At 68.7% G+C, this 21,277-nt stretch overlaps 4 protein-coding genes across 5 annotated transcripts; 3 read left to right on the top strand and 1 right to left on the bottom strand.

The window, feature by feature from the left end:
* Positions 1 to 17: 17 nt before the first annotated feature.
* On the top strand, positions 18 to 2,354 carry TAF10 (TATA-box binding protein associated factor 10). 2 transcript variants are annotated; one of them, XM_054164573.1, is made up of 5 exons: positions 18 to 285; positions 739 to 896; positions 1,098 to 1,162; positions 1,253 to 1,367; positions 2,215 to 2,354. In XM_054164573.1, exons 1-5 carry the CDS (start codon positions 90 to 92, stop codon positions 2,302 to 2,304), a joined length of 624 nt encoding a protein of 207 aa, XP_054020548.1. In that variant the 5' UTR covers positions 18 to 89; the 3' UTR covers positions 2,305 to 2,354. The 2 variants fall into 2 exon arrangements, with proteins under 2 accessions (XP_054020548.1, XP_054020549.1); XM_054164574.1 differs by having other exon boundaries at positions 19 to 207.
* A 572-nt stretch (positions 2,355 to 2,926) lies between these two features.
* On the bottom strand, positions 2,927 to 9,853 carry ILK (integrin linked kinase). Its single transcript, XM_054164572.1, has 13 exons — positions 9,785 to 9,853; positions 8,536 to 8,634; positions 7,395 to 7,560; positions 7,043 to 7,138; positions 6,861 to 6,957; positions 6,458 to 6,541; positions 6,127 to 6,212; positions 5,782 to 5,891; positions 5,219 to 5,346; positions 4,526 to 4,647; positions 4,331 to 4,430; positions 4,112 to 4,242; positions 2,927 to 3,317 (listed from the first exon to the last, which is right to left on the bottom strand). The coding sequence occupies exons 2-13, from the start codon at positions 8,622 to 8,624 to the stop codon at positions 3,168 to 3,170; spliced, it is 1,359 nt and encodes a 452-aa protein (XP_054020547.1). The 5' UTR covers positions 8,625 to 8,634; positions 9,785 to 9,853; the 3' UTR covers positions 2,927 to 3,167.
* Positions 9,854 to 10,276: 423 nt separating this feature from the next.
* On the top strand, positions 10,277 to 12,485 carry RRP8 (ribosomal RNA processing 8). Its single transcript, XM_054164872.1, has 7 exons — positions 10,277 to 10,348; positions 10,444 to 10,627; positions 10,709 to 11,093; positions 11,282 to 11,411; positions 11,607 to 11,713; positions 11,828 to 11,924; positions 12,256 to 12,485. Exons 1-7 carry the CDS (start codon positions 10,277 to 10,279, stop codon positions 12,364 to 12,366), a joined length of 1,086 nt encoding a protein of 361 aa, XP_054020847.1. The 3' UTR covers positions 12,367 to 12,485.
* Positions 12,387 to 21,055, top strand: LOC104302338 (ribosomal RNA processing 8). The gene is made up of 14 exons (XM_054164871.1): positions 12,387 to 12,578; positions 12,621 to 12,836; positions 14,089 to 14,262; positions 14,353 to 14,646; positions 15,089 to 15,168; positions 15,409 to 15,547; positions 15,911 to 16,045; positions 16,252 to 16,375; positions 16,454 to 16,590; positions 16,860 to 16,973; positions 17,961 to 18,142; positions 18,575 to 18,800; positions 19,823 to 20,033; positions 20,773 to 21,055. The coding sequence occupies exons 1-14, from the start codon at positions 12,387 to 12,389 to the stop codon at positions 21,039 to 21,041; spliced, it is 2,493 nt and encodes an 830-aa protein (XP_054020846.1). The 3' UTR covers positions 21,042 to 21,055.
* Positions 21,056 to 21,277: the final 222 nt, after the last annotated feature.

Raw genomic sequence — 21,277 nt, 5'->3', positions numbered from 1 at the left:
CAGCGCAGCCAATGGCGTGAAGCGGGCCGGGTGGCACAGCTAATGGCGCGGCGCGCCGTGCGCAGGCGCGGAGCAGGCGGCGGCTGGCCATGAGCGGCAGCGCCGAGGCCGATCCGGCTCCCGCGGCCCCTTCGGCCGCCCCCGCGCCGCCCGCCTCCGCCGCGGCCGCCGACAGCAAGCCCAGCCCCGCCGCCCTCGGCAGTGCCGGTACCGGGGCCGCCCCGGGCGCGGTGGGCGCCGTGGCGCGGGGAACCGAGGGTGGAGCGGCCGGCGGGAGGGGGCCCGGTGAGCGTCGGGGAAAGGGACGGGGCGGGAGGACCGGCAGAGAGCCGTGGTAGTCCGGCAGGACGGGAATCGTGCACGGGGGTGTCTGTGATGGGCGGGGTGCAAGTACCGGAGAACGGGACGGACTTGTGGGGTGGGGGGATCGGAGACTGGAACCGGCTCCCGGGGTCCGGGATGGCGGGGCTAGAGGATGGGACCCGCTCCCGGGGTCTGGGATGGGGGGCTGGAGGACAGGACCGGCTCCCGGGGATGGGGGGGGGCTGGTGGACGGGACCGGCTCCCGGGGGGCGGAGAGCGGTGGTAGGTGGGGGGTGGAGGACGATACCGGCGCCCGTGGCGGGTCCCGTGGGGTTCGGAGGCTGAGCCCTGTGCCCGAGGGCTTCCTCGGGGTGCACAGCCCGGAGCGGGCCCCGGGCCGGTGCTGTGCCGCCCGCTGAGCCCCGGTGCCCGCAGTGCCGGTCTCGGCGGCAGTGGCGGCGGCTCCTACCGAAGGATCGATGTCCAACGGCGTCTACGTGCCGCCCAGCGCGGCCAACGGCGACGTGAAGCCGGTGGTGTCCTCCACGCCGCTGGTGGATTTCCTGCTACAGCTGGAGGATTACACCCCCACGGTACCGGCACCGGGAGCCTGCCCTGTCCCCCCGCTCTGGTGGCCCTGTCCCCCCGCTCTGGTGGCCCTGTCCCCCCGCTCTGGTGGCCCTATCTTTGCTTTCTCCACTCTTGGTGGCCTGTGGCCCTGCTGTGAGGGCAGGGGTCATGCTGGGTGGTGTGCAGGGTGCCCCTGTGGCAGCTGCCAGCCTCTGTCCCTGCAGATCCCGGACGCTGTCACTGGATACTACCTGAACCGTGCAGGATTCGAGGCCTCGGACCCCCGAATGTGAGTCTGGGGGTGGGTACCCCATGGGGGGCAGGGCTGGAGGCAGCAGCCGCTGGGAGCTGTGCCCAGCAAGTGCCCTCTGCTCCCTAGCATCCGCCTGATCTCGCTGGCAGCACAGAAGTTCATCTCCGACATCGCCAACGATGCCCTGCAGCACTGCAAGATGAAGGGCACCGCCTCAGGCAGCTCCCGCAACAAGAGCAAGGTGCTGGGGGGTGCCAGGGGCCCGGCAGTGCCCTCCTGGGGTTCCCAGGGCTGGGCAGTGCCCTCCTGGGGCTGTGTCCAGCTCAATGTCTTCCCCGAGGGTGCTGGACCTGCTGGGTGGTGCTGGTAGGCAGGGCGTGCGTGGTGGGAACAGGGTTCAGCAGCTGAAGCTGTCATGGAATTGTCAGAGTCTGGTGGGGAGGGACCCCTGGAACCCACCCAGGCCAACCTAAACCCCCCTCCCCCAGCAGGGCACCCCCAGCAGCTTGCCCAAGGGCACCATGGCCAGGGGGCATTGGAAGCTCTCCCCAGAAGACTCCACAACCTCTCTGGGCAGCTCCTGCTGGTACCTCCTGGCTGATACTTGCTGCCCCTTGGCACCACTCAGCAGATGCCAGCCCCTTGCCCCCACAGCCCCTTGAGCTCTTTGGGCACTGATGCCCCCTGGGGCTGCTCCTCTCTGGGCAGGGTCACCAGAGATCACCCAGGAACGTGCCCAGGTGGCATCTGCAACATCTCCAGAGCTGGAGAACCACCCAAGGGCCCACCAGGTCCTATGTGCCCTTCTGGGGACACAGCAACACTGGTGTCTGGGCAGAAGCCTCAGTGGGGAGCAGGCACAGGGGGTACTTTGCCCTGCCAGTTGGCAGCAGAGCCTGAGGCTGGTGGCATCTCTGGTGCCCAGTCCTGCCCATGGCCCAGCTGAGGGCACCTGGGAGCTTCTGAGACCCAAAGTGCTGCTGCAGGGAGCTGGGCAGGACTCAGGGGGCACATCCCGACCCCAGGAGGTGCTGTGGGGCTGCAGCAGCTCAGGGTGTCTCTGCTGATGCCACCCCTTGTGTCCCCAGGACAAGAAGTACACCCTGACCATGGAGGACCTGACGCCGGCACTGGCCGAGTACGGCATCAACGTGAAGAAACCTCACTACTTCTCCTGAGGAGGGGGCTTCAGGGGGTCCTGTGCCAATAAACACCTGGGGGCAGTGGAGTGGTCACTGCTTTCCTGTGCCCCACAGCTGAGACTACCAGGACCTGCCCCCTGGGGTCTGTGCTGGGCCTCCCCCAGTGGGAGTCCCTTGGGGGGAGCCTATGTCCCACCTGCTCTCTTGCTGCCCAGCCCTGGAGGGGTTTGGTGCCCCCCGGCCAGGCACTCCCCAGGCTGCCCCTGCCCCATGCCAGCAGCAGCTTTGGGTTCAGAAATGTTTATTTTGGTGCTGGCCCTGGGGGCCAAGTGAAGCGTGAAGCTGGGGAGTGCTGGGCAACAGGGCACCAGGGCCCTGGCAACTGCCCACAGCAGGAGTGGGGCCCTGGGCACTGCCAGCTGTGGAGCTGGGACCCTGGGCACTGCCTACTGCAGGAGTGGGGCCCTGGGCACTGGCCATGGTAGGACCAGGTGGCGGCAGCAGGGCATGGGGTGGCAGGAGGGCCAGGATGGCCTCACAGTCCCATGGGCCTCTGCCCATGGCTGCCAGGAGGGCACAGGAACTGCCCAAGCCCTGCTCCTACAGCATACCTGTGGTCCTGCAGCATGCCCATGGTCTGGAAGTGTGTGGTCCCACAGTAACCATGGTGCCACCATGTCCCCACGGTGTGCCAGTGTGCCCATGGTCCCGCAGTGTGCCCCTGGGGGCAGCGTGCCCATGGTCCTGCAGGGTGCCCGTGGTGGCAGCGTGCCCGCGGTGTGTCCGTACCGTGTGCCCCGGGGGCGAGGGGCAGCAGCTGCTGCTGTGGCCCCAGGGGTGGGGAGAAGGCACTTGAAGGGGGGCAGGGTGGGGGACAGCAGGGCTGGGCTGGCAGTGCCCTACTTGTCCTGCATCTTCTCCAGGATGGGCACAATCATGTCGAACTTGGGGCGCTTGGCAGGGTCCTCGTTCATGCAGATCTTCATCAGCTTGCAGATGTGTGGGGAGATGCCAGGGGGGATGGTAGGGCGCAGCCCCTCCAGGGCCACCTGCAGAGGGCATGGGGCATGAGTGGGGACCTGCAGTTGGTACTGCCTGGGGCCTGTGCTCCCTCCTGCTGCTCTGAGCCAGAGCTCAGCCAGGCTGAGAGCCAGGCCCAGACCTGGGGGCACCAACCAGCAAGAGCTCAGAGACTGCATGCTGGGAACTGCCCAGCCTAGGGGGTTGGTGCCAGCAGCTGGAGAGGAGCCAGGGCGTGCCCAGGTGGGCAAGGAGGGCAGCAGCAGCCTGGGCTGGCGCAGCAATGGTGTGGGCAGCAGGAGCAGGGCAGGGATTGTGCCCCTGGGCTGGGCACTGGGGAGCCCCCAGCTGGGCTGGGCAACGCCCTGCTAGGAGGACCTTGAAGGCTGAGGCAGGGCCAGAGCAGGGCAAGGAAGCTGGGGAGGGGTCTGGGGAAGGAGGAGAAGGCTGTGGAGAAGTTGTGAGGAGCAGCTGAGGGAGCTGGGGGGGTTGAGGCTGCAGCAGAGGAGGCTGAGGGGAGACCTTGTGGCTCTCTGCAGCTCCCTGAGAGCAGCTTGCAGCCAGCTGGGGCTCAAGGGCTGCTCCTGAGGGCTGGGCCAAGAAGAGATGGCCTCAGGTTGTGGCAGGGGAGGTTGAGCTTGGCCCTGAGGAACAGTTGGTGCCCCTTGAGGGGTGCCCAGGCCTGTGGCAGGCTGCCCAGGGCAGTGGTGGAGTCTCCAGCCCTGAAGGGCTCTCCCAGCCCGGGAGCTGTGGTGCTGGGGCTGTGCTTGGGCTCCATGAGCCCGGGGGTCCCTCCCGTGCCCCTGGCCGTGCCCAGCCTCACCTTCATGCCAATCTCCATGTTGGAGAGGTCGGCGAAGGGCACCTCGCGGGTCACCAGCTCCCACAGCAGCACGGCGAAGCTCCACATGTCTGCCGACCGGCGGTTGATCTCCTCCGGCTTCTTCTGCAGGGCTGCGGCGACCCCGCCGTCAGGCGGGGCTGGGGGCGGCGGGGGGGAGTGGGGGGCAGCGGGGGGGGGCTGGCAGCGGGCACTACTCACCCTCCGGTGCCACCCAGGCCGGGGCATACATCCTGCCCGGGCACTGGAAGGAGAACTTGGCGTCGGCCATGCTGATCCTCGCCGTCAGGTCCTCGTCGATCTGCGCACATTGCGGGGGGAGGGTCGTCAGGGGCGCCCCCAGCCCCCCGGGGCCGCGGCAGGGGTGGGGCCAGGGGCGGGGTCGGCGGTGCCCACCATGACGCTGCGGCTGTTGAGGTGGTGCCGCGGGATGAGCGGCTCCAGGGTGTGCAGGAAGGCCATGCCCCGAGCCAGCTCCAGCGCGAACCTCACCGCCTGCGTCTGGTCCACCACGAAGTCTGCGGGCGGGGAGCACACGGGAGCAGGGGGCACAGGGGGCACACGGGAGCAGGAGACAGGGCATGGCACATGGGCAGGGGGGCAAAGGGGAGTGTCATACAAGGGCAGGGGGCATAGGGGGTGGCACAGAGGAGTAGGGAGCACAGGGCCATGGCACACAGGGGCAGGGGGTCACAGGGGAGTGACACACAGGAGCTGTGGTGCCTGGAGAACCCTCCTCAGCCCCAGCCCACCCCAGGAACACGTGGGAAGGGACCCCTGGAGCCCACCCAGGCCAACCCAACACCCCCCTGCCCCAGCAGGGCATGCCCAGCAGTGTGGCCAAGGGCACCATGCCCAGGCGGGGTTGTAAGCTCTCCCCAACCTCTCTGGGCAGCCTGCTCCAGGTCTCCAGCAGCCTCAACCCCAAACAAGTTATTCCTGCTGGCACCTCCTGGTGCCCCTGGGCACCACTAAAGGGGGGTCAGGCCCCATCCTCTTGTTCCCCCTTCTCTCTTCAGATGAGCTTTGAGCAGCCCCTGGAGCAGCTGCCCAGGGTAGTGCCCCCCAGAGCAGTGCCCCCAGACTCACTGGTGCCCTCATGCAGGACATTGTAGAGGGAGCCGAAGGGCATCCAGTGGCTGACCACGATGGGGTGGGGTGCGGGGGGCGCCTGGCAGGCCCCCAGCACGGGCAGCACATTGGGGTGGGAGAAGATCCTGGCAGAGAAGGAGGCAGCACAGGGTAGTGCCCACAGCCCTGAGCATGAGAGGGTGCCCATGGCCCTGGTGCCCACAGCTCTGAGCACAGGGTAGTGCTCACTGGCCCCCTTCACCCCTGCCTTCAGCACTGCTGCTGCTCTGCAGCTTCCCAGGGCCTCTTCCTCCTCCTCCTCCTCCTCCTCCTCATCCTCTCAGGGCCTCTGCATCTCCTCAGAGTCTCATCCTGAGACCTCCTCTTCACCCTCTCAGAGCCTCCTCCTTGTTCTGTGCCCTTCCCATGCACTCAGAGCCTCTTTCTCATTCTCCCCATATCTCATTGCCCCGAGGCCTCCTCCCCACTCTCCCAGCACCTCCTGACCCCCTCCAGACCCAGCTCAGGGCTCTCCCTGGCCCCAGCACTGCGGCTGTGCCCCCTGTGCCCGGCGCTCTCACCGCAGCTTGGGGTACTCCTCGTTGAAGTCTCTGCTCTTGCGTGTGGTCCAGTCCCGCACCTTCAACATCTTGATGACGATGTCGGTGCCCTGCCAGCGCCCCTTCCACAGCTGCGGGGCAGAAGGTCACCAGGGCACCCCCAGGGCACCTTCTGGGTGCCCCGTGGGCACCCAGGGCACCGATAGGGCCTCAGGAGGTGGAGTGGTGAGGACAGAGAGTGGGCATGGACCCAGCACCCTGCTCTGCATGGCACAGGGAACCCACACAGGGATGTGGGACCCACCACAGGGTGCCCATCAGTGTGGGTGCAGCCACCCTGCGCTGCTGCCACCAGCCCAACCTTACCTCTCCTGACTGATTCTCGTTGAGCTTCTGGCTGAGGCTCAGCTGCTTGAAGTCGATGCCAGCCAGCTTGTTAAGGGTGCCATTCCCTGGCAGCAGAGGGAGTTGTGCCAGGGACCAGCCCCTGGACATGGAGCTGGTGCCCACTGGACCAACCCCCTGATGCCCTCCGTGGGAGGACAGTGCCCATGGGACACCTGCCCCCCGAAGTGCCACCTTCTTTGAGGACATTTCCAGCTCCAGACAGCCACTGGCAGTGCCACCCCCTGCCCAGGACCCCCAAGGGAGCTGAACTGCCCCCTGCCATGCCCCCCTGGTGCCAGCTGTTCCTTACTGGGCCGGGTGCGGGTGGTGCCCTTCCAAAAGGTGTCCTTGTAGGGGATCTTGGTCAGGCTCTGCCCCAGCTTCTCGGCACGCTCTGCAGGGGCACAGGGCACAGGCTGGCAGTGGGGCACAGGGTGGGCAGCAGAGGACATGGGTGGCAGCAGGGCACAGGGTGGCAGTGGGGGGCCGGTGCTAAGCACAGGGCTCAGCAGGACACAGGTTGGGCTGGGGGCACAGGCTGGTTATGGGGCACAGGGATGACAGCAGGGCACAGGGTGGGCAGGGGGCACAGACTGGTTGTGCAGCAGAGGGATGACAGCAGGGCATAGGGTGGGCAGGAGGTACAGGGTGGCTGTGGGGCAGAGGGATGACATCAGGGCACAGGGTGGGCAGGGGCAGCTGGCACCGCTCACCTCGCAGGGCCTCCCGCAGCGGTGCCTTGGCCTTGTCCAGCGCAGTCTCTCCGTACTTGTTGGCAACGCTGACCAGGGCACCGCTGCCCACCAGGTCCTGCAGGCACAGAGAGCAAGGCCCTGAGCACTGCCCTCCTGGTGCCCGGCGGTGCCTTCCCGCAGTGCCCAGGGCTGCTGCTCACCTCTGCCACCTGCTGGTGCCCCCAGAAGCAGGCATAGTGCAGCGGAGCGTTCCCGTGCTCGTTCACCGCGTTGATGTCTGCCTTGAACTGCAGCAGCTGGCACGGCCACGGGCATCAGCCTGGCACGGCCCTGCCACCCGCACCTCACCCAGGCACAGGGGCATCAGGCTGGCACAGCCCTGCCACCCGCACCTCACCCCAGCACAGGGGCATCAGCCTAGCATAGCCCTGCTGCCCACACCTCATCCAGGCATAGGGGCATCAGCCTGGCACGGGGACACCAAGCCCAGGCAGGGCCCTGCCACCCGCACCTCGGCTGTGCCCGGCGTGCCCCAGGGCAGGGGCTGGGTACCTTCTGCACGATGTCGCGGTGCCCGTGGCTGGCTGCCAGGTGCAGGGGGGTGTCATCACCACGGTTCATGACGTTGATGCGGGCACCACGCATGATCAGCATGTCCACCACGCTGGCACGGCCCTCGCGGCATGCCCAGTGCAGGGGGCTGAAGCCGTGGTCATCCCTGCGGGGGCACATTGGGCACCGTCACACCCCCCGGGGGGCACTATAGCATCCCAGGGGCACCAGGAGCACTGTCACGCAGCCCCGGGTGCACCATGGGCACTGTCACACCCCCCGGGGGCACCATAGGCAGCATCACACTCCCCGGGGGCTGCCATCAGCCACCCACCAGAGCTGGGCAGGGAGATGGTGAACCATGGTGGGTACAGAGCCGGGGAGGGGACACTGAACCGTGGGGAGTGACATTCACATCCCTGCCCCCAGGGGGGCCTCATCCCTGTCCCCTCCCCAGCCCCGGCCCAGCGGCGCTGGCGGCAGCCAGGTCCCGCCCCCGGCCCCCGGCCTCCGGCCAAGTACGGGGGAGGAGGAGGAGGACGCCGGAGCCTGATGGGGCCTTAAAAGGAGCCTGGGGCCTGGCAGGGGGCACCGTGTCCCTGCTCCCCTCCAGCTCCACGCATGGCAGACCCCTGGCACTGCCAATCCCTGGCGCCACAGACTTCCCCACACTGCCCCCGGCACTGCAGACCCCTGGCACCCCTTTGGTCTGGGACAGCTGGGGGTGACTGCGACCCCCAGCAGGGCCCAAGAGCCAGGGCCAAGGCACAGCCTCAGGCCCAGGGCACCGCTGCCATGCCCTGAGGGGGTTCTTGGGCACGGGGGTAGCCAGTGGTGGCCACGGGGACAGAGCCAAGGAGGCGACACTGAGCCGTGGAGCGGGGCATAGGGAGCCGGGGTGGGGAGCACTGAGCCAGGGAGGGGACACTGAGCCATGGGAAGGACTCTGAGCTGTGGGGGCACACGGAGCCGCCGCCGAGGCGGTGGCCGCCGGACACGTCGTGCCTGGGCGGTGCCGTAACTTCCTCCGTCCGGGAGGAGCTGAGCCCCAGCCGCTGCCCGGGCACGGACGCGGCGGAAGCCGCCCTGGGCCCCGTCCAGCACCCCCGGCCCCGCACTCCCCCGCCCGGCCGCCGCTCACCCCTGGTTGAGGTCGTTCTCGGTGTTGTCCAGCCACAGCCGCACGGCCACGGCGTTGCCCTCCCGGCACTGCGTGAAGATGTCGTCCATGGCGGAGGGGCTGCGGGGAGGAGGCAGTGAGGACGCGGTGGGGGGGGTGTCCCTGGGCCTCTGTCCCCCCTTTTCCGGGACCCCCGCGGCCGCTCTGCTCTGCGGGTGCGGGGCCGGGAGCCTCGGTGTCCCCCCGGGCAGCCCCGGGGGACGGCGCGGTCCGGGGACGGCGCAGGGCTGGCAGCCGCAGGGGAAGTTCGCGGCCGAGCCGGCAGGAAGCGGCTCCGGCACCCCCAGCTTATCGGGGGACCCAGCCGGAGCCCGCGGCCGCAGCTCCAGGGTCTGAGGGGGGGCAGCACCTCCCGACAGGCTCCCACCAGCTGCGGCCCGGCCCCGGCTGGGCTTGGCACCGTGGCAGGATCGCGAACCGAGATCTGAGGTGCCCAAACTCGCCCTCATTGAAACCCGGGACCCATCCCTAGGTCCCCAAACTCCCCCTGAGAACCCAGGACTCCCGAGGTCCCCAGACACCCCCCTCTGAGCACCGGCACCCCCCCAGGCTCCTCCTCTCTGACAAGCTGAGACCCCCCAGGTCTCCAAACTCTGTCACTTCCAATGCCCCCAGCTGGGCGGCTGCAGGAAGCAGGGTGGCCCTGGCCGCACTGCCCCCAGACCGGGCTCGTTCACATCCCCGCTGCTCGGGGTAGGACCAGGGTAGGGGCACTCAGCGCCCCGCACCCCCGTGCCACCGCTGTCACCGCCACCCTCTGTCCCCAGCCCCTGTTCCCAACTCGTGCCCCTCCGCACCGCATCCCCGGGGCTTAGGAGACTCCCCCCAGGGAGGGGAGCTCCTCTACTGCCCTGGGCAGCCAGGGCCCGGCCTGGGCACCCCTCCGGAGGCACCGCTTGCCCCCATGCCCAACCCGATCCCCCCCGGGCAGCCCCAGGTCGGTTCCTCTCGCCCCGGTCCTCGGGACGCGGCCGTGAGGGCCCCGCTCCGCCTGCTGACTCCGTCCCCAGCCGTGGGTGCCCCCTGCCCACACCCCCCGGGTCCGGTTCCTCTGTTCTGAGCCCCGGGCCGCCTCCAGCCCCGCTGCACCGGTGCCTGGCCCGGCCGCCAGCCCTCCGAACCGGATCCTGGTCCCTATCCCGGCCCCGGCCGTGCAGGAGCTGCCCGCTCCGTCCCCTCCCGTCCCCATGCCGGTGCCAGCGGCTCTCACCGCTCCGGTGGCGGGCGCAGGGCGGCGGCTGCGGCGGGCGCGGGACGGCGCGTGGGCTCCGCCCCGGGCACCGGGCGCGCACAGCGCCACCTGTCGGCCTGCTGCTACACTGCACCGGCAACGGCCCCGGGGACTCTGCGGGACTCCGGGCGCGGGCAGCCTGGGGGGCAGCCTGGGCGGCAGCACCGAACAGCGGCACCGGGGGACACTGAGAGCGGCCAAGACCGGGCAGGGGACGGGGGACACCATCTGGGGCGGGGCAAAGCCCTCGGGGGGTGGGGCTAGACATGCAGTGGGTGGGGCTAAGCAGTCCGGGCGCGCCTGGGGGCGGAGCCAGGTCGCTCCTCATCCCGTCCGCTAGGGGGCGGCGGTGTCTCGGCTGCGACCGGGGCCGCTCTATCCCTGCCGCTCCCCACACGTGGTTCCGGTACCGCGCGGGGCTGCGGGCGCTCGGCGGAGCTGCCGCTGGCGGCCCAGGCGGGCTCCGCGGCCATGTTCGTGGAGGAGGAGGAGTGGAGCGATGGGGCAGGGCCCCGATGCGCCCCCCAGGCCCCGGGCCGGCCGGTAAGGGGAGCGCAGGGGCCGCGGCGGGCCAGGCCGGGCTGGGCTGGGCCGGTTCCTGAGCACGGCGGACGTGACCGGTCCCGCGCCCTCCCCAGGCCTCCGCGGTGGTGTCGAGGAAGCGGCGGCGGCGGCGGCTCCCGGGGGGCTGCGCGGCCGAGCCCGGTCAAGACGAGGAGCCAGCGCGGAAGGCTCCCGGGAAGAGGCGGCGGGCGGCGAAGCGCAGGGCTGCGGCCGGGGAGCCCCGGGAGGACAGGGAACAGCAGCAGCGCCCCGAGGGAGGTACCGCTGGCGGGGAACTGGGAGCGGGACGCGGGGCCAGGGGCCGCCCGCCGCCGCCCTGACTCCTCTCGGTCCCCTCAGACGCGCCGGCTGAGCCGCCTGGGCCGCCTGCAGCTGCCGCCGGGGAGCCGCCGCGGAAGCAGCGGAGGAAGAAGCGGGGTCTGAAGAAGGAGCTGCTGGGGGGGCCCTTGGCAGGGCTGGACTCGGTTACCCCGGGGCTGCCTGGCAAGGACGCGGGTGCCGCGGATCGGTCGAAGACCCTGCGGGCGCGGATGGAGGAGCGGCTGCTGGGTGCCCGGTTCCGGTACCTGAACGAGCGGCTGTACACCAGCAGCAGCCGGGAGGCAGCACAGCTCTTCCGCAGCGACCCCGAGGCCTTCGAGATTTACCACCGGGGCTTCGCCCGGCAGCTCGCCCGCTGGCCGCAGAATCCCACAGACCGCATCGTTCGGTACCTGCGGAAACGGTGAGCGGGGGAGCAGCGGGAGCGGGAGGACACCGGGAGCGGGAGGCGGTGGGGCCGAGGATCAGCGGGGGGCCGCGGGACTGGGAAGCAGCCGGGAGCACCGGGGGGCCGTGGTGGGAGGCAGGGCCGGGGAGCAGCGTCTGGCGAGGTGCGGGAGAGGAGCGTCCTGAGCACCGCTGTGCCCCCAGCCCGGCCTCGCTGGTGGTGGCCGATTTCGGGTGCGGGGACTGCAAGGTCGCTAGGAGCGTCCCCAACAAGGTCCATTGCTTTGATCTCCTGCCGCTGTGCCCCCGAGTCACCGTCTGCGACATGGCCCAGGTATGGCGGGCACCAGGGAGCTACCCCAAGGCGAGTCATTAGGTGTCTTGAGGGTCCCTCCTGCCAAGGCAGCACAGAAACTAGGGGCCCTCCAGTCAGGGGCTCCCGGAAAAGACCCTAGGGTGAATCCAAGAGCCTAGGGAGGGACTGCAGGCCAGGGGCTCCTGTCCCCTCTTCACCCCCCTGTTTCCACAGGTGCCCTTAGAGGCTGAGTCAGTGGACATTGGTGTGTTCTGCCTGGCACTGATGGGCACCAACCTGCAGGAGATCCTGGAGGAGGCCAACCGTGTGCTGAAGCCAGGGTGGGTAAAGGTGCCAGTGCCAGTCTGGTGCTGGGGGGTCAGCAGGGTGGGCAGTGGGGAGCAGAGGAGCTGGGCCATGCCCCAGGGGTGTCAGCAAGGCTGGCTGTTGCACAGGGGCACGCTGCTGGTGGCAGAGGTTGCCAGCCGCTTCGAGAATGTCCGCAGCTTCCTGAGCGCCATGGCACAGCTCGGCTTCAGGAGCGTCTCCAAGGTGGGTCCTTGGGCACGGGGGCTGGGGGACCTGGGTGGCCCACTGGGGGAGGGGGGTGGGGGATCTGCAATGGGGATCTGGGGGTTAGGAGCAGCTGAACAGGCCAGGGGTTCTGGACTCCACAGTGAGGTAGAGGTGGGAATTGAGGTCCTAGTAGGCAGGTGGTGGTCCTGGGGAAGAGGAAATGGCAGGGGTGTGGGGTGTGGGGTCTTGGGGTAGTAGGGATGGGGTTTAGGGTCCTGGGGCTGCAGTGATGAAGCTTGGGGTCCTGAGGGTGGTTCGGGGGTCACAGAGCCCAGGGGAAGGTGGTGACGGGGCGTGGGGTCCCCAGGACCTCTCCAGCAGCTTTTTCTACTTCCTGGAGTTTACCAAGACCGGAGCCCCCCGCGGGCGCCCTGTGCCCGGGCTGCGGCTGCTGCCCTGTCTCTACAAGCGGCGTTGAGCGGGGCGGAGCCTGCCCGCATGATCCCGCCCTCGACCCCATCCTCACCTGCGATTGGTCCACGGGTACCGAGGAGGCCGGGCTACACGGGGCAGCCTCGTCCCCGCCACGACCCACCAATGGACCGCAGCGGGGGCTGCGTTGGATGGTTCCGCCCCCGCTGCGGTCAAACCAATGAGCTTGCGGGGGCAGAGTCGCGGGCGGGGCTGCTCGTGATGGCCCCGCCTACGCAGGCGCGGTAGCCAATAAAGCAGCGTGTTGTGGGTGATGTTACACCGCGTGGGCGGGGCTACGTCTGCGCACTGAGCGCGGGGCCTGCGCGGCGGCTCGGGGCCGGGATGGCGGCACCGGGCGGGCCGGGCCCCGGCTCAGGGCCGCTGGACATCAACCGTGCCGGTGTGGCCGAGCTGCAGGGAGCGCTCAGCGGCATCGGCCGCCGCCGGGCGCGTGGCATCGTCCGCAAGAGAGAGGTGCGGGCCGGGGCAGCGGGGAGAGGGCCCGGGTGTGGGAGCACTCTGCCGCCGGCAAGCGGAGCCGCCCTGCCCGGGGACGGACGGAGCTGCGCAGCCCGGCCGAGAGGCACCGACCGTCTCCGGTACCGGGAGCCCCGGGTGGTGGTCGGTTGGGAAGGGCGTGACCGCCACCGGACAGAGCGTGACGAGCACCGGGAAGGGCGTGACGGGCACCGGGAGGGGTGTGACCGGCACCACTGGCCTTCCCGGTCCCCGCAGCCGAGCCGGAAGCTCACAACTGGGGTCATACTGGGGTCTGGCTGCCGTTCCCCGGTGCTGGCGGGGTTCTGTCCGGTGGACGAGCAGCGTCCGCTGCCTGTCACAGCTGCGCCCGGTGCGGCGTTCGCGATCCTTGAGGGCTGTGGACAGAGCCCCGGAATAGGGTCTGGTGTGGACGGTTGTCAGGCACCGGATGACACGGGCGGGACTGGGAGCTGGCGGCGTGTCACCTCCACTGTTGTCACTGGGAGAGCCGGCGGGGCCGGGCCCGGGGCCGCACTGGGGCTGAAGACGCCCGGGACACTGCGCGGCGGACACCGGGGAGGGACCCAGGGTGGGGATGAGGAGCGGGGCCGGGCGCAGGGGTGGCAGTGACTAGCTTAGGGTCCGTGCTGGGGGCGTTGAGGGCATGTGGGGCAGTTTCTGCAGGGGGTTCTGGTGCCCAGCCCCGGAGCCCCCAGTCCTAGCGCCGTGAGGTCAGAGGCATCTCTGGAGATCACCCATAGCGCAGTGCCGAGGGGCTGGAATCCCCCCGTGAGAGGAGGCTCTGCTCTCCGGGCAGCTCCGGAGCTCCTCGGGCGGTGCCAACATCGCTCGGGGCTCAGCAGGGTCGGGGGAGCTCTGCTGCGGCAGCAGTGTGAAAGTGCCACCCGGCTGGTGCACCCCGAGGTCCCTGCCCCGGAGGCAGCTGGTGGTGGTGCCGGCCCCAGAAGCAGGCATGGGGTGGAGGCTATGTCCTGGGGCTGGCAGCTCCATGCTGAGCCTTGGACCCTTGGGCTGGAGAGGACCTTGGAGGGTCCTGGAGCGCAGCCTCCAAATGCCAACTTTAGCACCACAGCTCCAGGCCTTGGAGATCTCTGCAGGGCTGGGGGCTTCAGCAACACCCTGGGTAGCTTGTGCCAGACATGGGCACCCATCAAGGGGCCCCGACTGCGCCCATGGCTCCCCTGGTGCCACCTGAGGCCGCCAAGGGCATCACTGTGTCCCGCAGGAGCTGAGGGGCTTCAGCTGCCTGGAGGAGCTGCTGCAGGTGAAGGGCATCACACAGAGGGTACTGGAGCTCAACTGGCAGCGGCTGCGCTGTGGGCACCGGGGGGGCACTGACAGGCACGGCCCTGGGGACAGCACAGCTCAGGCTGGGGATAGCTCAGAGCCCCCAGCACAGGTGAGTCCCAGTGTCCCCCCACCAGTGCTCCTAGTGGCCCCCCACTAGTGCTCCCAGTGTCCCCCCACCAGCTCCCAGTGTCCCCCACAGGTGCCCCATGCTGAGGATGAGGCGAGTGAGGAAGGTTCTGGCTCCTGGCACCCTGGGCACTGCAGGGAGGGGACCCTGGCACCGGTGCCTGCTGTCTCCTGTGGCTCTGGTGGCCACAGGGACCTCTCCAGGGTTGGGGGGGAGCAGGAAGAAGATGAAGAAGAGGAGGAGGAAGAAGAGGAGGAAGAAGAGGAGGAGGATGATGAAGGCAATCTCTACCTCTACTATAGCTTGGGGCAGCGCTGGCTCCACTGCCAGCCTGGAAGGCACCTCCTGCGCCACCTGCGCCCACAGGTACCTGCTGGGGGCATCTCAGGGGGTTCTGAGGGACCTGGGGGCATCTCAGGGGGTTCTGAGAAACTTGGGGGCATTTTAGGGGGTTCTGAGCATGGCTGAGAGGAGCCTTGGCTGGTGTAGGGCTGCCCCTGTTGCCAGGGTGGCTGCTGGAGGAGGCTCTGCAGGCAGCTTAAGGCTCCAGACAAGCCCAGGGCAGATGCTCAGAGCCCTGATCCAGAGCTCTCCAGCACTTCCCAGGTTCCTTCCACCCCAACCCCTCCATGGTTCCAGTACCCAGCAGCTTCTCTGCAGACCACAGCGTGAGCATGTGCTCAGGGGTGCCCCAGGCTGGATCCCTGGCACCATGGTTGGCATACTGGTGGCCTGGGGAGTCCCTGGAGCCCTGGGCCTGCCTCTGGTGCCCTCTGCCTCACCCCAGCCTGGTTGTCCTCTCTTGCAGGGGAAGCGAAAGTCAGAGCCAGGGGGGGATGGAGCCCTGGCCCCTGGCAAGAAGCTCTGCAGGGGCTCAGAGTTCAGCAGGTGAGCAGAGAACCCCCAGTGGTCAGCTGGGGACCTCCTGGGGGCCTCCTGGGGATCTTCTGGTGGTCTCTTGGTGGGGCTGGTGAGGTCTCCATCCTTGGGGAGAGCCCAGAGCCACCAGGGTTGGACCAGGAGACCTCTGGACTTCTCCCGGGGGATGGTGGTCCGTGGGTTCCTCCCCAGGGCATGGTGGTCCATGGGGACACTTCTGGGGTCCTGACTGTGCTGTGGTGCCCCCAGGACCCTGGGTCCCTGCACCCCCAGCCCCACCACCACCTTTGGGGACCTGAGAAATGCGCAGGGGGCTCCAGGCCGCCGCCGCCGCATGCCCTCCGTGGTGCCCCCACCCGAGCTCCAGGACTGGCTCCAGACCTTCCAGGTAGCTGCTGAGGCACTGCCAGGGGCTGACCGAGGGGCTTGGGGCTGGGGGTGCCAGGGGCTGGGGGTGCCCAGCCTTGGGGCTCCAGCACCAGGAAGCCTCCTGGGGGAGGGTTTGGGTCCCCCCAGGGCCTTGTGCCTTGGGGCACAGGAGGGCTCCTGGTGCCCATCCTGCAGGGCTGTGCCTACTGCCACCCCAGCTCCACCTCATGGGGCTTGTGGCAATCCCAGTGCCAGCTCCAGCTGGAGGGTGGCGGTGCCCGGGGGGGAGCTGGCACTCTGCCGGGGGGCTGCTGTCACAGTGGCCAGGGGGAGCTGGCACTCTGCTCAGGGGGTGCTGTCACGGTGCCCGCTGTGCCCACAGCGCTGGAGCGGGCAGGAGAAGCTGCTGGCCCTGGACGAGCTGATCGACCGCTGCGAGCCCCCCCAGATCCGGCACATGATGCAGGTCATCGAGCCCCAGTTCCAGAGGGACTTCATCTCCCTGCTGCCCAAGGAGGTGGGCACGGCGTGGGCACAGGGGGCACCCACAGCAGGGGCTGCTGGGACTTCTCTTGGGGGCTGGGGGTTCCTGGGGACACTTCTAGGGGACTGGTGGCTCCTGGGGCCCTCTCCTGGGTGCTGGTGTTTCCCATGCCGCAAGGCAGGGTGCCGGGGGGCCGGGCAGCAGGCGGCAGCCCTGGCAGTGCCCGGTGCCCCCTGCAGCTTGCCCTCTACGTCCTCTCGTTCCTGGAGCCCCGGGACCTGCTGCGTGCGGCCCAGACCTGCCGCTACTGGCGGCTGCTGGCCGAGGACAACCTGCTCTGGAGGGAGAAGTGCCGCGAGGAGGGTGAGGACCCCCCGCCGGTGCCCCCTGCGCTGCCCCTCGCGCCCAGCGTGGTGCCAGCGCCCAGTGTCGCCCTCACAGGCATCGAGGAGCCGCTGGCCCCGCGGCGGCGCCGGCTGCTGAGCCCTGGCTTCATGCACAGCCCCTGGAAGTTGGCATTCCTGAGGCAGCACCGCATCGACGCCAACTGGCGCAGCGGCGACCTGCGGCCCCCCAAGGTGGGCACCGGCTGGGGCTGGCAGGGCAAGGGAAGCAACTACCACCCTGGTACTGTGCCAGCTGCTCTGACTCATGACCCTCAGCACCACAGCTCCAGGGCCTGGAGACCTCTCTCGGGCTGGGGACTCCATTACCGCCCTTAGCAGTCTGGGCCGGGCCTGGACAACCCTCAAGGGGCACAAATTGTTCCTCAGGGCCAACCTCAACCGCCCTGAGGTGTCCCCAGCTGCTGTCTGTCCATCCCCAGCTGCTGTCTGTCCGTCCCCAGGTGCTGAAGGGCCACGACGATCACGTGATCACCTGCCTGCAGTTCTGCGGCAACCGAATCGTCAGCGGCTCCGACGACAACACCCTCAAGGTCTGGTCGGCACTCACCGGCGAGGTGAGCCCTGGGACAGCCCCCAGGACACCCACACAGCACTGGGACAGCCCCTCAGCCCCAGGACACACCCAGGGCACCCCAACAGGCACAGCCACTGCCAAGCTACTCCCACCCCACCCCTGTGCCACCCCCTGTGGCTGCTCTCCTGTCCCACCAGAGGCCCCGGAGCTGCTCCTTGGAAGGGCACCTTCAAAGGCTGTGGCACCTGCCAGTGTCAGCTGGTGCCAGCCCTGCAGGGACAGCCTCAGGCAGAGCTCAGAGTCCCAAGCAACCTGCCCTGGGTTGGTGCCAGCCAGGGGGCATCTCCCACCTCCCTGGGCACCCTGGGCCAGGCTCTCCCCAGCCTCCTGCTGAGGAACCTCCTCTGGTCTGTTGCTGACCCTCTGAGTGCCAAACCCTCCCCTTGGCACCGCCTGGTTCTGGGGGTGTCCCCTCCCAGCATAGAAAGACCATCAGGAGGTCCCTCCTGGGTGGGCTCCTGCTGGATGTGGCCAGGCTGAGGATAGGCCTTGGCAGCTCCAGGGCTGGGCACAGAGGTGTCCCTGTGGGTAGGCAGGGAGCTTGGGGGGTCCTGAGCTGCACTAGCACAGAGGGGGAGATGGGGCAGGGACAGCCTGTGGGTGGTGCCCACAGTGTGCCCATGCTGTCCCCAGTGCACCCAGACGCTGGTGGGGCACACTGTGGGGTGTGGGGCAGCCTGTGGGTGGTGCCCACAGTGTGCCCACGCTGTCCCCAGTGCATCCAGATGCTGGTGGGGCACACTGTGGGGTGTGGGGCAGCCTGTGGGTGGTGCCCACAGTGTGCCCATGCTGTCCCCAGTGCATCCAGACGCTGGTGGGGCACACCGGGGGGGTGTGGGGCAGCCTGTGGGTGGTGCCCACAGTGTGCCCATGCTGTCCCCAGTGCATCCAGACGCTGGTGGGGCACACCGGGGGGGTGTGGGGCAGCCTGTGGGTGGTGCCCACAGTGTGCCCATGCTGTCCCCAGTGCATCCAGACGCTGGTGGGGCACACCGGGGGGGTGTGGTCGTCGCAGCTCCGCGGCTCCACGGTCATCAGCGGCTCCACCGACCGCACCCTGCGCGTCTGGGACGCCGACAGCGGCCGCTGCCTGCACACCCTGTACGGGCACACCTCCACCGTGCGCTGCATGCACCTCCACGGCACCAGGTACCCACTGCGGGGTGGGCGTGGACTGGGCACTGTGGGCACTATGGGCGTGTCACCACCATGTCCTGCATGCATCTGCACGGCAGCAGGTACCCGGCAATGGGTATGGGGTGGGCACAGGAATGGGAATGGGCATGGGCAGGGGTGTGGAGACAGGAATGGGCATGGGCAGGGAATGGGAACCGGAGTGGAAACAAGAAAGGTGTAGGAATGGGCATGGGAATGGGCACGGGAATGGGCATGGGAACAGGACGGGTCAGGCAGGCCAGCAGGTGCAGGCTGAGGTACCCTAGGGTGCCTCTGGGTGACGCTGCCTAGTGCACCCTGTGGCGGTGGTGCCCAGCATAGGACAACACTGCCTGCAGTGCCCATGGTGCGGGCGCCTGCAGTGCCCCGTGGTGCCCGCAGTGACGGCGCCCTCGGTGCCTGCAGGGTGGTGAGCGGGTCTCGGGATGCCACGCTGCGGCTGTGGGACATCGAGAGCGGGCAGTGCCTGCACGTGCTGCTGGGGCACGTGGCGGCCGTGCGCTGCGTGCAGTACGACGGGCACCGGGTGGTCAGCGGCGCCTACGACTACACCGTCAAGGTCTGGGACCCCGACACCGAGAGCTGCACCCACACCCTGCAGGGGCACACCAACAGAGTCTACTCGCTGCAGGTCAGCGGGCACAGGGGGGGCACCACCCCCCTGACCCACCCCCCGTAGGGATACCGCCCCTGTGACCCACCCCCCGGGGCGGCACCACCCCCCATCCACCGTGGGGGCACCTCCCCGTGCGGCCCACCCACTGCAGGGGCACCACCCTTCTGGCCCCAACACCATGGGGAACCCCTGTGCCACCACCCTGGCACCATGGGGAACCCCCCTGCCACCACCCTGGCACACAGCCTGTGCCCATGGCTGGCACCCAAAGGTCAGCCAGTTCCATTCCCTTCTCCATCTCCAATGCCACCTCACCCAGCCCAGGCAGTTCCAGGGGGGAACAGCCACAGCCTCCCCTGGGCACCACAGCCTCTCTGGCAGCCTGTCCCAGAGTCCTGGACCCAGATCTCTGGTCCCTGGTGGTCCAGGGGGGACCTGAGGGAGCTTGGAGAGGTTGAGCTGGAGAAGACCTTTAAGGTGATGGAGGCCAAGCACAGCTCCAGCCCTGCCCCAGCACCACCACCCCATGGCCCTCAGAACCACATCTCCAGGGCTTGGCAACTCCTCCAGCCATGAGGACTTCACTGCTGACCTGGGCAGCCTGGCACAGGCCTGGGCAAACCTCAAGGGGCACAAATTGTTCCTCAGGGCCAAGCTCAATCTCTCCTGGCACAACCTGAGTGCTGGGCCAAGAGGAGATGGCCTCAGGAGCAGCCTTTGAGCCCCAGATGGCTGCATGCTGATCAGGGAGCTGCAGAGAGCCACAAGGTCTCCCCTCAGCCTCCTCTGCTGCAGCCTCAACCCCCCCAGCTCCCTCAGCTGCTCCTCACAACTTCTCCACAGCCTTCTCCTCCTTCCCCAGACCCCTCCCCAGCTTCCTTGCCCTGCTCTGGCCCTGCCCCAGCCCTCAATGTCCTCCTGGCAGGGAGGTCCCAACCCTGCCCCCAGGCTTGCATCTGTGGGCTCCCCAGTGCCCAGCCAGGGGCACCATCCCTGTCCTGGAGGCCAGGCAGGGCTGACCCCTGCTGTCCTGGCAGTTCGATGGCATCCACATCGTCAGCGGCTCCCTGGACACCTCCATCCGCGTCTGGGATGTGGAGAGTGGGAACTGCCTGCACACCCTGATGGGACACCAGTCCCTCACCAGCGGCATGGAGCTGAGGGACAACATCCTGGTATCCGGCAATGCCGACTCCACCGTCAAGATCTGGGACATCAAAACAGGGCAGTGCCTGCAGACCCTGCAGGGTGAGTCTGGGGGCACTGGGGGGGTGAAGGGGGCCCAGAGCTCATCCAGCACAACCCCAGCAGGGACAGCACCAAGCAGAGCTCAGAACCACAACCAGTGTGCCCTGGGCTGGTGCCAGCCAGCAGGCATTTCCCACCTCCATGGGCACCCTGGGCCAGGCTCTTTCCAGCCTCCTGCTGAAGAACTTCTCCCTTCTCCCTTCTCCTTTCTCTGCTCTGAGGCTCCCTCCTGGAGCTCCAAACCATTCCCCCTGGGCCTGCCTCTGGCCCCAGCCCTGTGCTCCCTGATGGACTCATGGAAGCACAGCAGCTCTGGGTAGGAAGGACCTTCCAGGACCACCCAGTGCCAGCCCTGCCGTGAGCTGAGAGCTCTGCCCCTGGAGCAGGCTCCCCAGAACAGCCCCACTCAGCCTCTCCCCGCTGCAGAGCTTCCTTCTCTTGCTTGTCCTTAGGGGCACCTCTGGAGGTGCTTCAGCAGGTCCACAGCTGAGCTGTGCTGTGCTGGTGACTCCAGGGTGGAGTTCCATCCCCTTCTCCCTCTCCTCCATCCCCTGCTGCCTCCATCCACTTCCCTTCCTCCATCTTCTCCTCCTTTCTAACCACCTTCTGCCCCACCTCTGCCCGGTGCAGCACCTCCTGCCCGCAGGCGGCTGGCACCGGGCACGGTGGGTGGCGGCGGTGGCACTGCTGAGGCCGGCCGGGGCTGGCAGCGGCGGCGCTGAGCCGGTCGGTCCCGCAGGGCCCAGCAAGCACCAGAGCGCCGTGACCTGCCTACAGTTCAGCTCCAAGTTCGTGGTGACCTCCTCGGACGACGGCACCGTGAAGCTGTGGGACCTGCGCACCGGAGAGTTCCTGCGCAACCTGGTGGCGCTGGAGAGCGGCGGCAGCGGCGGCGTCGTCTGGCGGATCCGCGCCTCCAACACCAAGCTGGTCTGCGCCGTCGGCAGCCGCAACGGCACCGAGGAGACCAAGCTGCTGGTGCTGGACTTCGAGGTGGACCTCAAGTGACCCGGCGGGGCCGGGCTGGGGAGGGGGCTCGGTGGGGCTGGACCCGGCGCCGGCCCCCGCGGGGCCCCCCCGGGGCCTTATTTATGGCGCAGAGCTCAGGGCAGCGGCGCCTTTTGTACCTCACAATAGACTCTATTTGTGTAGAGATGCCTCCTGCTGCTCCATCCCCTCCTGCTCCATTCCCTGCCCATCTCCTTCTGCTCCTCCTGCTCCATTCCCTGCCCATCTCCTTCTGC

Source organism: Dryobates pubescens, chromosome 10 (genome assembly GCF_014839835.1).
Source record: "Dryobates pubescens isolate bDryPub1 chromosome 10, bDryPub1.pri, whole genome shotgun sequence".
NCBI classification, from domain to species: domain Eukaryota; kingdom Metazoa; phylum Chordata; class Aves; order Piciformes; family Picidae; genus Dryobates; species Dryobates pubescens.
Note: the sequence above shows the minus strand (reverse complement) of the source record. Positions and strands in the feature narration are given on the sequence as shown.